The sequence below is a fragment of the Plectrocnemia conspersa genome, unplaced genomic scaffold (assembly GCF_051122295.1).
Source record: "Plectrocnemia conspersa isolate PC_06_02 unplaced genomic scaffold, ASM5112229v1 ptg000004l, whole genome shotgun sequence".
Classification (NCBI taxonomy): domain Eukaryota; kingdom Metazoa; phylum Arthropoda; class Insecta; order Trichoptera; family Polycentropodidae; genus Plectrocnemia; species Plectrocnemia conspersa.
Window position 1 is genome coordinate 20,089,141 of NW_028277168.1, and position 18,849 is coordinate 20,107,989.

The window sequence follows — 18,849 nt, forward strand, 5'->3', positions numbered from 1 at the left end:
CTTATGAATCACGTTCATTTTTGACTATATGTTTAGTAACGAATGCACGAAAATGTCAATTAATCAGTAACTTATAATCGTCATCTAATTTTTTCTACTCATGACAGAATATAATATAATATCGAAAACAACAATAAAAAAATCGCAACTCATGTACCAATATTTTGATTTAATAGTAACAAAAATCTGAAAAATCTGACATTGATAAGAAGCTTACTAAAAAAATGACAATACATAATAGCAAATCTTCTAATCACTTGAATGGAATTATAGATTCTTTTGTGTCATTAAAAAATTAACTTTTATACTTATATAACATTTTTCTATTAAACTATGATTCATATTAATTTATTTAATATATTTTGCTCCGTTATGTATTTGTATTATACATACACATTACACATCAGTGTGTATAACTCATACACAAACATACGCTGATTCCGTTTGAGCTTAACTAACCATGAAATCGCTTGTTTTGTTGATTGCATATGATTCAGGCCGCTTTTGGTACGATTCACGTGCGGAATTACGTAAAGGTTTCGTATCGCTCCAATCAGTGTTGAACGTCTTTTGATTCAAAGATATCGATGACGCGTCTAGATAATTTCCATGCATTATGCATACACATATTTAGATATATTACGCAACTGAATTCCACGATTGCTAATGTCTAGGATTAAATTACTTGGGATTTACCAACGCAAATCAGTTCATTAGTTGGCCGGCGACGATTCCACTCCTGGGAATGACCTAGGAGGCGCGCGGGGAAATCGGACCTTTGTCGTTATGCACACCCAGGGGTCGTCAACATTTTCCCACATTAAAATTCTCAGTGCAAAACCTTTGTATATTTCGCCACGCCTACAAAATGGAACTGATTCGCTCGGCACTGATAAGATAAGTCAAATGTATGAATCTTTGAAAGGGCGATGGTTGTAAATATGTATGTATGATACATAAAGAAAATTTATTATTATAAAATATTTATTTTCAACTCGTAAATAGAGCATAAAAATAGAACTATGAATAAAACGGATTAGTACCGTAATATAAAAGATTATCGAATAAGCGATTGAGATTTGATAAACGCAAATATTATTATTGTTTTGAATTAAATTTATATTTGTTATTACAATGAGATATTGCAATACTGATAATACTGGTATTGTGATGAAAATCAACCTTTGGTACTACCGGTAGTACTGAATATTTTTTTCTTCACAAATCCGTACATTTTATTTGTTGAAAAAGATATCTTAATGGCTTACAACTACCAAAATAACCATTACTATAATGTTTGAAATTAGAAGCGAAGAATAAAATAATTCTCATTGTAAGTAATCATCCTAAGTAGTGTTATCGGCGTAGGATATCAATGTAAAAAAATATTATTGAGTATAATATTTACATAAACATTTATAGCAAAATAAAATTGATGTTACTTTTAACATGAGTAGAACTATATACATATACGAGATATATTATATATATATTTTTAAAATAAAAATTATTACGATATTCTAAAATAAATATTAATTAAGATTATAGAAATAAATCACATAAATATGTTTACAATTTTCTAATAGGTTATTTCGAAAAAATCGTATTTAACTAACCAAATATAATAAGTAATATGGGAATATATTTCATTAAAATAAATAAAAAAGTAGTGCCTTGGCCTTTGGTTTAAAAATTTGTGAGGCACCTAGAAGCGGTCGATCAAGGACGATAATTTTTACACTCATTGTTCCAAAAGAAGAAAGATCTGTCGCCCGTATTTACAAAAAAGTTTTCCAACATTATAGTAAATGGGACAGAGACGTGTATGTACACAGTCGCTTAATTTTTTATTAGTACTTGTATACAACGCAATAAAAGAACAGCAAATAAAGAATTTTTAGAAGAACCTGAATGTAAAGAAGATTGTTGAAATGTTTCTTATTTTTTCAAACACAAAATATGCATTAACAGATATACGAATAGTTACTCATATATATCAGAACTTATTCGAAATTTTACCTGTTTGTATATCATATTTAAAAAAATATGAAGACGACATTTGTTACTACATCTATATTTAATCTATTCAAGGAAAATGTTCCGACTCTTAAATCTTTAATTTTTTTCGCAAAATTCGCAAGCATATATCAACATTCAGCAATATATTACAATATAAACTTAGCAATCTTTATTGCTTAAATCTTGTTGATTTATTCTAATGAAATATATTCATACATTACTCATTATATTTTGCCAGTTAGTGCGTCCCAGACAAGATAGAAATTTAAAAACACATATGGGATTCAAATACGGATTTGCTCCATTTTTCTTCTTGTAGAGATATCTGAAGATTTCACATTGAATTATTATTATATTATAATCACTACTTTCGATCTTTCAGACAAGATATAAATAAAAAAAACCATAGAGACGAGAAGGGATGCAATCTTTAGTTCATTTATGTTGGTTATTTAAGCTTAAAAGAAAATATAAAAAATTGCCGTCGATTTTCAAAGATATGCATAGAACGATATTTATCCTAAATACGTTTAATGTTTTCAATAAACTACAGTCATCAGAATACATAATTTAACCCTTTAAATGCTATGGTGTTTTTATAATTTATTCTGTAGAAAATTTAATCAGAAAAAAAAATCTAAAAACGATAAATTGGATTTTATTTTAAATAAAATTCAATGATCAATAGAAGTAAAAACAACGAAGAATAATTACATTTGCTAGAAGAATAATGAATCAAGTTGTAAAGAAGTAGAAGAACGGAGGAAATATTAGAACTAATGAAATTAAAAATAAATGAATTAGATAAAATACAATAATATTTATCGTATTTAAAAAAAAAAAAAAATAAGATTGAATAAATCGCAAGTGCAAAGAAATTTACAACAAAAACACGACAAAATAAAAAAATTAAAGTAACATTAGGAATAAATAAATAAGAAATTGACACTCTTGAAATACACAAGAGAAAATATTACTTAGCTTGAGTAAAAAAATGAGTGGACTATGTACATCAAATTATTATTTTGGGACCATAGAAAAGCCATAACAAATAAGAACAAAAATTAAATGGGACCGCACATATTAAAGTCTAAGGTAGAATATGCCATAAAAGTTCAAAAAACAATAAATCAACAAGACCAGCATGGCTTTAAAAAAATCTAAGCGAAAAAAGTTTAAATATCTTCATGAAAATATACTTCTCTTTGAAAGAATATCCTGCGAATTGTTACGATCAATATTTATTCCCTTACCAAAAAATATCAATTTAAGCATATGCGGCAATTTCAGACTTATCAACTTAATTAGTCACTCGCTGAAAATTCTATTAAAAATTATACATTGAAGAATTCACACACGATGCAAAGAAGCTAGCTTAGAAAAGACCATAAAATCGCTTCTCATGTGAGAAGCGATTTAATGCATGCAAACGCTACTTCAGAGATATTACAAAGGTAAACCTTTTTATATTTGCTTAATAGATTTTGAGAGAGCATATGATCGCGTAAAACATAATTGTCTTATAGAGGACCCAAGTTCCATCGGGCTAGATGACAGAGATGTAAGACTTCTCATAAATTTGTATTAGAAGCAATCGGCAATAAAAAGTATTAATGTAAGTCAAACTGAAAATATTCCAATACAGAGTGGTCATACAGAGATGTGCTATTTTTTCTATTCTTTTCAGTGTATAATCCGAAATCTTATTCATAGAATCACTCCAGAGACAAAAAGGAAGACAAATAACAATAATTGTTATGCTGATGACATGATAAAAATGTTTAAAAAAGATCCTACGAATAAGCATCGATTAAACAAAATTTGTAATTATAAGCGAGCTTTTCGTTGTCCCGGTAAGCTTATCATTAAACGGAGATAAAATTGGGAGGTAATATCTGGGTAGTTGGATAAATAATATAATGCAGCCCGACAAAGAGATTAAAGTCTATATAGAAATAACTAGAAGCTAGTTTATAAAATTAAAAGCTGGATTCACAAACAAGCACTTACATCTTCAGACCAGATTTAAATTCGTAAAGTGGTATGTCTGTTCAGTGCTATTATACGGATGCGAGACATGAACTTTAAAAATGATTACAATAAATAGACTGATAGTCTTCAATGACCGAATTCTTTTCAGGACATGACGCGATTGAGAACCTCAACCATTAATCGGAGGAATGTAGAGTACCTTTGACACATGATTTGATGTATGAAATATGACTTTTTCATACCATATAATAATAAAAATTAAATGTAAAAAGTGGATTGAAAGAAAGAGGTCTGACCGAAAAGGATACTAGAACAAAATTAGCAAAGTAGTCGCTATCGTCTGTAATCGGACATGACACTAGAAGAAGATAGATTTAGTATTACAATACTATTAGTATCGTGTAATTATATATTGTTAAATTAGATTTAAAGCTACACAGATGTTTCATACAAAATGATTTTCGAAAAAAAATCATGATGAAGACATTAAGTGGTTGTTTCTATCATTGAAATATTTTTTTCATTCCAACAGCAGGGGACCTAGGCTTATTTATTTTAAACAACTTTTTCTACAAATATTTTAGCATCAATAAAAATATTTAAAATAGCGCAAAAAAACCCTGAATAACAGTGTACATACATCACTTGCGTGTGATTACATATGGTCGCAGTATGAAAACTTTCCGCAATGCAAAGATTGCAAAAAAAATCACATTTACTCCTGCGAAGAAGAGCATGTGTGTAAAGTTCGCTTCATTCATGCCGTATAATTGTAACATGTGCGAAATAGTCATCGGCAAGATTTTTTGCGTAAGATTTTGCTCGTTCAGATGACAGTAACGGCGATAAATCTTGCTGTATGAAGAAACACGAAAAAAACAACCTATATATAAAATAAAGCAAGCACTTAAGAGCATACGCACCGAACACGTTTCATGAACGTTTATTAAATGAGTTTATTTATTTATTTTTTGCTCTTCTTTTTCGTGTTTCCGCCAGTGACATGTGAACGTTGTACACCTACGTGTACGCGTACAAGTAGATACAAGTACAGCGCGGATTCAAAGTTTGGATTAAATTTTTACAATCCATACCGTGTTTTTTCCGTGTACATAAAACGCGCGGGGATGGAAAAATTTAGCGCCAACCCTTTGTACGTGTACGAATCATAAAAACGTGCGCGAATCCAAAGGGTGGAAATTTAATTAAAATTGACAAAAAAATAATTAGCGCCGTTGTTTGCAGTTTTGATAGAAAAAAGTTTACAATAGCTGTATTTTCGTCCCAGAAGTGAAATTATTTTTGCCGGTTTTTTAGAATACAGATATTCTGATTTACGGTTATTTATAAATTATTAAATAACACTGCGAGTACGAATATAAAAGTTAAATCTATCAGGTACTATTTAGTTCTTCTATTTACTACTCAATATCATTTCCGGCGGAGAATGAAATTGCATATAAAACATTTAATATTAATTTAAATCTTTTAGATTTACTTAGAAATATTTATAATCATTAAATACATTATCTAAAACCTTTAAAGATTTATTAACTATATAAAATGTTAAAAAAATAGAATTTTAAATATTTGTACTAAATCAAACTAATAATATTTTTACTACTATACTTAAATTTCGTAAACTAAACAATATAAGTAAAATTAGATCAAAAATAAACTACAAATGTTATCAAACAACATATTTAGGTACTTCAAATTTTTCGATAAAAAACTGCTATTAAAGTATATATTATTTTCAACTAAATTTGAGACATTGAAATATATCATCGCCACTTAAGTTTATCTAGAAAACATATAAAAGTATTAAAAATATACATATTTTTTGTAAATAGTAAAATATAAGAAGATTGAAATAAAAATTTTACTAATCGGAAAATTATTACCCTTAACTACTTTTATGTCAAAAATTATATTGACTACATTTTTAAATCCAAAAAATGCATAAATTTATTTATAAATTAGTAAATTTGCATTCAAATAATAAGAAAATAACATTCAAGATTAATTTGTGCACAATTTTTATAAATTACCGCAATTAATTGTAAATTTAATAATTGTATGAAAAAATATTTTAAAGATAATCCATTAAAATATTTTTCCCACTATATTTATTCATCATATATTACCACGATTAATTATAAATTTATATATTTATAAATAAATTTAAAATTCTTATAGCTGCTTAATTTTATTAAGCTAATATTTATGGGTATACGAATTCGTAAATATGCACTTAAATAGAAAAATTTAAGAGAAATTTGATTTAGATAATTAAAAAAAACTGTGATTAATCGTGAATTTAAAACTGTCTACTACATAAATTAATATATGATATATAAATTTATTTTAAATACTAAATTCTATAAAGCTAACATTTCAGTATTTACACGTTGATAATTATTTATGCATTCAGATGAAATCGTATTATTAAATATAATGAATTTTAAAAAACTGCATCAATCTGGCTTTTTTACCTTCAATTGCTTCTACAAATTCATATTATTTTGAATAGAAGAATATTTTGGTTACTTATTTTTATCGATAGTAAATTTATTATCAACAACTAATTTTACGAATTAAAAATATATTACGTTATTTTGATTACTTAATTTCATAGAACTAACATATAAACATTTTTGAGTTTGTAAAAAATGCATTCAGATGCAAAAAATACAAATTGGAAAAAAATGTTCACTCAGCTTAGAAGTTAGTAAATATGCAGATTTATAAGAAAAGTTAAATATAACTAATAAAAATATTTTGCTCACTGTATTTTATCTAACATATAAGCATTTATAATATTGGAAATTAATCTATATACTTAATTTAGTATATATGTACATAAAACAAATATAATAAAAAATGCGTAAATTTTTATATAGAATATTAAAGAGAAATTCAATTGTGAAAGTTAAAAAAACTGGGAATAATCGTTAATTTATTATTACAATAAACTATAATACAATAAATCAGAATATTTTACCCACAATTTCAAAAATCGTATATATTTATAAAAACTACAAAATAGAACATTCAAGATAAATTTAAAAAAATGTCATTAGTCGTAAATTTGTCAATTAAAATATTACAAATTTGTAATACATAAAATAAAAGTTTATTTCTAAATTTGTATTAAAATAGTAAAAAACAATATTCATGATTAGCTTTTAATTTTTTTAAATTACCGCAATTAATTGTAAATTTATTTATTTTATTGAAAAATATTTTAAAGCTAATCCATCAACATATTTCCCAACTATATTTTATCTAACATATATGATATTTTCAAGTTTGTTAATATGCTATAGCTTTTGACAAGTTCGTAAATATGCATTTATATGCATAATAAAAAAACTTTACCCAAAGTAGATTTTTTTTTACTTTATCAGTTAATTTAACCAGCATTTAGATATTTATCTGAATAGAGAAATATGAGATTGAAAGTATATTTGATAATAAATATTATAAAAATTATGATTGATCAGAGATAACCTACAAATTAGGGAAACCTGTCAATTTATCATGGATTTGTAATAAAATTAAATAATTATTGATATTTTAATTAATATGACTGCTTCATATAAAAATCATATAATTTTACTTTTATAAATTCACAATATTTTAATATAGTTTGCTATCTAATTAAATCTATCTATAATCCCATATAAATGGGATAAATTGAGGTATTAAATTGAGGTATTAAAAACTGAGATTAATCGTAAATTCATTACCTTAAATTGCTTTTACAAATTTAAAATATTTAAAATTTATTTGACTATCTAATTTAATTTAAATAACAAATATATTTATGATTTAGTAAATATGCATTAAAATTTTACTTAGAAAGACAATAATCAATAATGACACAATAGAAATTTAGTTTTATAAATCTGATCTTTCAACTGCCATTATAAATTTATAAAATTTCATCAATCTAGCAAACAAATATTGGTAATTATACCTAACACAATACTTTAACATAAATGAAAAATAGAGAAGCGAAGAGAAATCTTAATAATAATAAACTGTGATTAACTATAAATTTATAACCATTAGCTGCTTTTACAAATGATTCATATTGATCAAATTAATATTGCCTAACTAACATATAAGTTTAATTAGTTTTAAATATGCATTCAAATTTTACCAAGAAAATTAAAACACTTAATCAAATAAAACCCGCAAAATTTTAAATTGTCTATTTTGGCATTTGAAAAAGATTGAAATTAAGTGATAAAATATTTAAGATCCAAAACAGTTTAAAACCAACTTTATTATGTTATTAATATGTCTAATATATCTAAAAAGGGAGAATACATTTTTTTTAATATATACGATTTATAAATATATTACCAAGAATATATAGGCAAACTTTTGAATAAACATATTACAACCAAATTTGTTCTGAAAAAGTATATAAATTGCGAGTTTAAATGTATCCTAAATACTTGAGAATTACTTCATATACTATTTACTAACAATACTTTTAACATATATTCAAAACTTTGATATTTAAAATATGTTTTTATTAAATAAAAATAAATTTAGTGGAACTGAGCAAAGTACAATAAAAGTATACTTTAATTTGGGGCATTAATACATTTTTTTATTAAAAAATGCAAATTAGCTATATGTTACTAACATACATATATAAAGTTTTACACTACTTTTTATCGATCAATTATTTGTTTATTATTACTTTGAATAAACATGTCAACGTAAATACGTTTTTCATAAACATAAATAAAGAATGCAACATACCGTTCGCTTTCGGCGTGACTACCCTGAAGGCGCTGGACCCCGGAGGTCTCGGAGATCCGACCCTGGACAACAGGGCCGGCGCTGAGCTCAAGATTCCCGAATGCACCGGCGCCCTGGGCGCCTCCGACGCCATGCTCCTGGCGCCTTTCATCCCCACGGAAAAGTCCAAAGGCATCGGCGGCATTGAGCTCACTTCCATTGTCATGATGTCACTATCGAGTCATAGGTGCCAAATGCTAAAGTCACTTTTTGAAACAAACGTTCGTTATCACCGATGTTGTTTACTGTGCGGTCCGCGAGTCGTCTCGTGTCCCGGGGCACATGTCGGTGTCCCGAGGGCGAATGTCACGCGGCCGGGCTCGCCCCACTCTCGCACCGGTCGCCCCGCACCCCCTACCTAACTGATAACGAATTGTGCAAGCGATTTAGGGGCGTATGTCTAATAGCAATAGAGTCGCGATTGGCTTGAGAGGGTGGCGAAGGAGGCGCGGTCTCGGAGAGAGACCGCCCACCGACTCTAGTGCTGGCGGTTGACTTTTTGAATTCAGATCTGTTTTTTTTTGATGTTGCAAAATAATTATTTTTTGGCTAAAATTAAAATTTAATAATATCTCTTATGCTTTCAAAATACAATGATTATGAATCAAGTAGTATTGAATAATTAAAAATAAAAAATGGTTAAGGATTTTTTTTTTATAAAAAGACTAATTTTCAGAAATTAAAAAAAAGTTTAAAAAAATTAAATGTAAATTTATCAGTCATATAGAAACTATACTCTGCTATCATATATTCTTCCCATGCCATTATTTAGTTTATTAAAATGTGTTGTAACAATGGAATGCAAAATTAACGATAAATCGGTAATTTTAGAAGTATTAAAATGTGATTATATTTATTAGACAAAAAAAATATTCAAGTTATTTTCTTACCGAAAAATAATTGAAGTGAGTCCTTAAAACCATAACACGTCTAACGAGTCATCATTTAGGCTGGATCTAATTTTAGTGCTGATTACTTCTGTTGAAGAGAAATCTCTTTCTGATTCTACACTATTTGCCTGAATTGTTGCAAGATATTTAAATGATAATTATAAACATATTTCCTAATTTTTCCTTATTGAAATATAATTATTATCCATCACGAGAATCAGATTTATGATAAAAATAGAAAATCATTTACCTTCTTATTACGTTGTCTACCAAAGATACATGATTAGCAATTGTCGATTTCACTGCATCAATAACTTGCACATTTTTATTTTGAATCACTCCATTTGTATTACCTTGATTTGTTTCATAATTAAATTTTACTATGTATTACAAATTATTAACAGTACAATATGATTACAAGGATTACATAATATATATTTTACCTTATTGATGAGTGAAAAATAAAACGAATTAAATAGTTAAATTTCAAGGTCGGACAGTCTAATTTACACGTATATAACATAAGAATGTAATACTATTTGTATATAAATAAATGAATCTAATAAAATATATTTTTAAACCTCGTAATTATATAGTACTGTTAAAATGGCATTTTATATATATTTTTTAATATTGTAATATAATTTCCTGAATAAATAATAATTAGGTATACGAATATACGAGTTAACCCTTTCTATGCTACAAATAAATATAAAACTTAGCCACTGTTGTGACATATTTTTTGAAATATTTAATTAGGCATTAAAACTTATTAAAAATATCTACTTATAATATTTACTTGATAATTAGTCGTATTTTATTTGTTGCTCAGTGTTGCCATATAGTGATTTCCAGTCCAAGGCAAAAGCAATAATATCACTGCAACGCGGTGAAAACGTTCGATTATCAAGTGTTTATATTAAGACTTTTTATAATAATATTACGAGTGAGAATTTAATAAAGCACATATAAACCGAATTTTGCTCAATATGAGAGCGCAAAAAACAATTATTCCTTCTCAGAAGTCAAAAATCCACGTCAAAAGCAATAAAATCGTGCCGTCGCCGTCGCAGTGGAAACGCTCGTTACCGATGCGATGTCTGTTTGTACTTATTCTTCCGCTTATTTTCCCCTGGGAGATGAGTTGACTTAGTTTGTATTTTGGACGTGAACTAATAAAAGTTCTAAAGGTCGTTTCGCAACTGTCAAATTTAGTTTCATAGATATTTTAGAGCAGCATTTTATCAGTTAAATTTAATTTTCGCTGGTAGATATATATATCTACCGGTGAAAATGTATTTGGAATTTAGTAGTGAAAATATAACTTTACCAAAATTACTACATTTAGAAAAGTTGAAATCATATAATTTCACAAGCACCTGCCAAATAATTTATATTTTCATCGATAAAAATATATATCTACTAGTGTAAATATGTTAAGATATGATTTTACTGAAATGACGTATTTAAAAAAATATTTTTAATAGTATAAGAAGTGTAGTGTTTTATTATGTTTGAGCAGCAAACATGTTTCTTGTAATATATAATTATGACACTGTTTTTAATTTTTAAAATTCGTTCGTATTTGATTTGATTAGCTTACCTATATTTAGTAATCTGCGAAAGAATATTATGCGAATTTCAGTATTTTGAATTAAAAATATACTTATCGGTATTTCGATAAAAAAATGAAATGTATTTAGATTGATTTGAAAGCTCTCTCAAATCCAAAATTAACTAATTCAGTATGCACATTTGTATATTATTAAAATATATTAAAAACAATATCCTTTAATAAAAAGTTTATTTCTATAATATAATTAATTTTACTAATTGATATACATGTTTTTATGTTAACAATTTTATTATTAGCCAAAGTATAATAAAAATTAAATTAAATTAATAAAACTGAAAAACCTTATACAGTAATTTGAAATCCTTATGAGGATCCCTGGGGTACATCATGAGATTAGTATAATATAAATATAGTTAAAGAATATTATACTTTTACTAAATAAAATAAAATTTATCACTATTAATGATTAGATCATAATATAGATATTTATAATTTAGAAATAGTTCATAATATAAAAATAGTAATTACAGAGAAAAAAATATTAAAGAACATTAATAAATTACGTAATAAAAAAGGCACATATATTATCTATAATGAAAATTATGTAAATTGTAAATAAAAAAACAAACAAGTTAAAACATAAGTAAATCGCCCTACTTTAATTATTATGCAATATTATTGATATATGCTTAATGAAACAAATAAGAATTAATTAAATAGATTTAATACTAAAATAGAGATAATTTAAGATTAAAAATGTTGTACAGATGTGTGAATTAATATAATAGTATAGTATTCCTAGGATAATCCTAGGATTTAAACGAAATTTCTTATATATAAAAACAAAAACATTCATAATCAATTGTTGCAATTACAAGATTTGCATTTTTTAGGCTGATTGCAAAAATATACATTTATTGTATGATATAAGAGATTCTGCGTTCTTAAACATTTCTCTAAAGTGAATCAATAGCTTATTCTGTAGATTTCTGCTTATTTATAATTTGATATATCAGTAAGTTTATTTTAAAATATAGTATTTATATGAAAATTTTTAGGTATAAAATATATATGTTTGTAGCAATATCTGTATATGTTTTTTGCTATAAAATATATGTGATTGATTTACTTTCTCAATATTTTCCAAAAAATACAATGTGAAGTTTATTTTATTGAGAAATAAACTATGTATCTATAATAAATATATACATAAAGCAAATAAAAATAGTGAATTTTTTGGTTTCTTGACATATTCTTTAATGTTTTTACTTGTATTAAATAAATAAAAATATTGAAAAATTAAAAAAATAAAATATGTCGATAATTTAATTTTTTTATATATAAATTAATTATATTTGTATTTTATTTATATTTTAAGAGCAATTTATCTAATAAAATATTTTTTTATAAATGCCGATTTTATTGAAAAAAATTATTATAAAACATTTATTAAGAAATTAATAAATTTTACAATTTTTCGAGAATTTACATATAAAAAATCTTATTAATTTCAAATAAAATTTACGTCTTACTGTGCAAATGTATTTTGAAATAAAACATAAATACACTATATGGATTAAATTGCACTCAATGAATACTAATAATAAACGATTTTTAAATATACAACAATATTTTTAGTCTAGAAATAATTTAATATATTTAAAAAAATGGGATAAAATTATTGTGGACCCATCTGTATATTTTAACGTATTTTATAATGAAGAATAATAATAATTTTTCAGATTTTTCACCTTATTTAACATACTTTAATAATAAAATATTTTCTATTTCTACTTTCTCTTGTGGATGTATGTTTAATAATATTGCTTTTTTTTCAAAATATAAAGCTATATAACTTATTTTTAAACTGGTTTATTATAATTAATTCTAAATTTCTTTTCTAGATACATTTATATACTGATCAGTGAATTTATTATGTACTACGAAAAATCATATATTTATAGTTGTCAGTTAAAGTTACTTATTATTTTCTTTTTTAAAGCTTACATAGCAACAACATTTTATTAGAACATGTTTTATAAAGTAAATGTTTAATAATATAAAAAATAAACTAGTAGTATCTCTAATAATTCAATTGCTGAATAATCGTGTATTTTATTATCCGTATTTATTACTTTAAATCGTATCTCAAAAGCATTTTTATCTTTAACTTTAATATTGTTTTGAAACATACAATCTACTTTTATTAAACCAATAATTGAAAATAATTTTAATAAATCTATGCAATATTTTTTTAAACTATATATTAGATTATAATGTAAAGTATATTATAAAGTAATAATAAATATTTCTGTAAACATAAGCTAATACTATGAAAGAATGGAATCTTAAAGTTTTGTCTGATGAATAAATCTGTGCATCTCATTGGGTATTGTGCAATTATTGGGTGCCTATATCACCCAGCGCCGCCCCTTTATTAACCCATCTCTGTCTAATCGAGTGATAAGCTCTTCGCTCTTAATGAAAAGACTGCGCTTATAAAACACTTGTTGGGGTGGAAATTTGTATTTTTATTAAACGCGAAAAGGATTATTTATAACCATATGCATTATTATATAACTACATTTAATTAAAATTAAATTGAATATTATATATATTATAGTTAAAAAAATATAATTATAATAAATTAATAAACCTTTTATTATACTTGTAGCAATTATTCTTTGATAAGAATACACCTGGGAGAACACTTTAAAAATTATTCATATCACGAATCCTCGTCAGATGCTTATTAGCGCAAAGCTTCCAAACACAGAGCACAAAAGCCGATTATATCATCACACTTTCCATTTTTCATACGTAATCCATCCATAATCCTCTAGGAAAAATCCCATTCTCTGAAGCGATTTCTCTCCGGCGCTCGGCGCACAATGATTACCATACAAAAGGTTTTTATGAAATAATCCAGGGGAACGGATAACAAATCATCTTTCTTTTGCAAGGGATGCGCTGAATTAGAATTATTAACATATTTTCCGTATTTAAAATTTATCAAAAAATAACCCTCTTATGGGGGAAAACATAGACAAAAATGTACTGTAGGAAAACGTCGGCTAATTAAGCCGGACTAGGTTGCCTCGAATGTAAATATATAAAGTCACGCTTTATTTAACGTCTTCTCGCACTCGCGGCCCTATAATTTGCCGTCTAACAAAGGGTTTTAGTCCCTCTATAGAAATTCAAAAGACAAGTATCACAAAAGGTAGATTATCAAATTACCCATTGTTAAATTCGACCCCCTCGCCCCACAACCAATGTTAGACTATCACGACGATGTGGCATCGGTTATACAAACCGTTCGAACAAAACATTACAATGACGTATATAAATAGAAATGTGCAAATTGCAGGGGCGCACTTTAATTGAAACTCTATGAACAAATATTTTATATTGATCTTTTTCACAGAATGCTAAACTTTTTACACCTGTTTAAGTAACAAACAGTTACATAACGGTAAGAGTAGTCAAGTTTTAAATTACAGCTTAGTTTAAAATTATAATATATATTAACTCGGAATATTTTTTATGTTAATGACCTAAAAGCGTTTTAGAGTATTTGCACAAATTCGGATTCACTTTCTTTACAGAAGGACCTGGAGTTGCTGTGGAGATGGTCGATCGACAATTGACTACCTTTCAGCATCGCCAAAAGTCACATTGTCACATTTTACAGATCCCTTGCCTGGCAGAATTTTCTTACAGCTATTGTTGATAACTTGAGTGACGTTCAAAGTAAAGGATAGAGATTTTCTATACACGTCGTCAATGTTTGCGATATGGCTTTAAGCATGCTCGGCTTCGTTATGCGGAACGCGTGTCACTTAAATAATTTATTGACTATTCGCGGACTGTAGGGAACTGCTCACCCGGCCATCACAAGCTGGGTGCCCACCCGAAGGGTTGGACTCGTGAGGCCTTGGCACGCAATGGATAACACGTAGTTAAACTTCTGTCTGAAATCCGAGTAAAGCGAAATACTTCTTGTTACTGGAGAAGAATCAAAGATTTTTATGAGATATCTCTACAAGAGAGAGTATGTGTCGTATCCGTATTTGTATCCTACTGCATTTTTGCTAACAGGGTTACGAATCAATTTATTGCGTTCAATAAATAACTTTTAAAAATTGCTAAGGGGGTAGGTCGACAACCCGTCAATGATTTTAGAGTCGTGATCGCGTCCCTTATTCTTCCTCGTTGCGGCCAAGATATCAACGCTTGAGAACACTCCTATTGAACGAGACGTCCAGCTTCTTAACAAGCAAATACAAGGAAGTTTTTGGTAATAGCTGTGAGGAGCTGAAAAAATGTATGAGATGGTACTAATCTATCTTAGGTGTACCCCATATCTGTTTTCTAAATTATTGTTTTTATAATAGCCATCATGAAGCAATGAGAAAGCTTGTATGGCTAAGATTATTTGATTTATAATAAAAAAATCAATGTTTTACTATTTATATAAAAACAAATTTATCTATGAAAATATAATACTATGGGACAATTTTAAGCCAAAATTTGTGTGTTATTTATTTTTTATTTGGCCATAATATAATTAACTTCTTTTAAATGTAGCCATAATTATTTTAACTGTTACTTATAAGATGTAGATAAATAAAATTAAAACTATTTAAGTAGTATTTTTAATATTAAAAATGTAATAATATGTTACCATACGATAATAATATATATTGGTTAAAGGCCTCACCTAATCTAAACAAGCTGACAAAAATTATTTGTGTTATGGCTATATAAATCAACTTATTCTAACCTAACAGATAATATAATTAATATATTAAATATCATCGGTTTGTAATAAGTAATTGGATAAAAAAATTATAAAGACACATTATTTTACTACTCATTATAGTAATAAATAATACAAATTTAAGACTCGAATAGCATAGTTTTCTGAATAAATAAAAACATATAACAAAGCAATTTTACATAATCTTAACTTTTTATTTATATGAATAAATAAATCAATGAAATCAAATTAAGCGTATTTATATTTTTTCCCCCATAAATAATTTAGTTATATTTAAAATGTTTTAAAAGTATATTTAGCTGTATGTAATAGCAGTGGCGTAGCTAGAAGTGGGGTGAGGTGGACCACCCCAGGCGGCACTTGCTTGGTGGCGGCATTTTCGCGACGGAAGGACTGTTCGCGTAGTGTGGTTTTAAACTGAATGCACTAAAAATATATATCAACGAATAGCTAAGAGCTAAATAGAACACGTGAAAACAAAAAAATGCTGCTTTTTATATATATTTTATTTATTAAAGTGCCGACATAATAGATAAAAATATTTCAAGACCAAGTATATTTACTTTTTAAAATTAAGATAGAGATTTTAAGTCTATAAAAGCCTTTAATATATTTTAAGTCTCAATTTCAACACCATTAATAATTAATAAAATAAAATTTTAATAAAACAATATTCTTGATCCATCGATAATTAAACGATAAAACGATTTTTTATTATTATTTTTAAGTGAATTGCTTAGAAATAATGGATGACGTTCCATTACATTATTTATCAAATGCGTCTCTTCTACAATACATGATTTTAATTTACGATACCTGTTTGCTTTTTTGTACCGACATTTCTATAAACAACAACTTTATCTAAAGTTTCAAACAAAACGAACTTGGCACAGAATTGATACTTATATATATATATTTTTTTAATATAATATAGCATTTGTAGTTTGACTTTAAATTTAAAAAAATACTAAGCACTATTTAATATTTAGTTTTCTCTAGCTAAAAATGCTTGCTTGGTGGTCTCTTAAATTAGCAAATCCATGTTTTTGCAAATAAACAATTATAATCCTACACAGGCCCATATATGACCGTTATCTGCCGACCAAATTAAGCATATGCCGTATATAAGATGGAGGATTAGCGGTTACGCGTTGATATATTTACGGTCCCAGTTTGATTTAGTGTCCTCGTCAATGTGCGGTACGAGGTTCAAAACGGCGGTTATGTTTAATTAAACTAAAACGCAAGATATATGACAATGTCTGATATACATACTATTTATTCACCACTTTTGGATTCATATCTTGTTCCGAAAATCATACGATGAATCACGTGCCTAAAATCAACAATAAAAATATTCTACGATTAGATAAGTGTCAAATATACAATGCAATAATAAAACATTTATTTGTGTATTGTTTTACGGTTTATTTTGAATATTTTTCAATAAGATACTTAATGTGTAATGATTACTTTAGTGCAATAAAGCTTAATACATAATCATTATATAGTTGTTAAATTTCATATCTTCAGATATTTTATAATATGAGTGGTAATAAATCGTATAAAAGATTTGTTATCACAATATCATGTAAGGATTATTGTAATCTTTATGTTGTATAATACATATTTATATTTACAAATTAATCATATTATTACAATAACTAAATAGTTTTAATTTGAATAAATCAATATTTATATGTATATATATGTATATCTATACCCAAACAACAAACTTTCATTCCGTCAATCCTCAGTTTATCTCAGTAACATTCTGTTGGAGCATATGGCGTTTTATTGGACCGCCATAAATCACATTCGGTTTGATAAAACGTACAAACAGACCGACAGAGTTGTATGGTTTAAATATACGCATGATCCGAAATCCTAAATATAAGTCCTGATAACATAATGTACGAGCAATATAAAGATTGTGGCATAGCTTTCAAAAATAATAACATAATTTCCAAAATGTCAATAATGTTTTTTTTTAATTCCTAGATATATTTATTTAATTTGTGATAGATAATGACTGACAGCTTAGCACCATACACATGCACACTTCTATAAAATCAGTTGCTCAAATATCGGAGAGAGTTTGTTTAATAATTTCATTTTTAAATTATATTAGTAATTATGTAGGTACCAAAAAATTTCGACATATTTTTATAATATACTGAAGCTTTATAAGTGATATTGATTGTATATATGAAATTAATATTTTACCATATTTTTAAATGTATTATATTTGTATTCTAACAAAGAGCTTAATATTTCTCAAGCACTCTTTTTACCAAGTTAGTATCTGTATATTATAATGGCGATTTTATGGCTTTGAATTAGAAAAAATATCCCATGCATATGATAAAAAACATCTGCTATGTAAAATAATCATTTATAAAATCTTTTCTATTTCAATTTTCCAGGAGTAAGTTTTTTTATATTACAGAAAAAGTGCAGCTTCTTTCTTTACTGTTAGTAAACGCTTTAATATTAAACGTAGTTCTGTGAGAACCATTTCTAAGTTTTAGAACTTTTATTATGTCCAGTCCAAAATAAAAACTAAGCCAACTCATTTCTTAGGAGAAAATAAGTAGAAGAATAAGTACATACAGACATCTCACATATTGCTCCACAGTTTGTCTACATTTCGATATTACACTATGTTTTAAAAATAGGATAGCTATCCTTGTCAAGATTATTATAGATTTATAATATAAGAGAGCTGATCAAAGTATATTCAAAGCGAATTTTGGTCAATAGGAGAG

The 18,849-nt window shown here is 26.6% G+C and overlaps 1 protein-coding gene across 1 annotated transcript in view; it reads right to left on the bottom strand.

The window, feature by feature from the left end:
• Positions 1–9,137, bottom strand: part of sens-2 (zinc finger transcription factor senseless-2) — a 74,934-nt gene extending 65,797 nt beyond the window's left edge. Inside the window, exon 1 of the mRNA XM_088185018.1 lies at positions 8,794–9,137. Within this exon, the coding sequence (XP_088041144.1) occupies positions 8,794–8,998 (205 nt within the window). The 5' untranslated portion in view covers positions 8,999–9,137. The remainder of the gene's footprint in view (positions 1–8,793) is intronic.
• Positions 9,138–18,849: the final 9,712 nt, after the last annotated feature.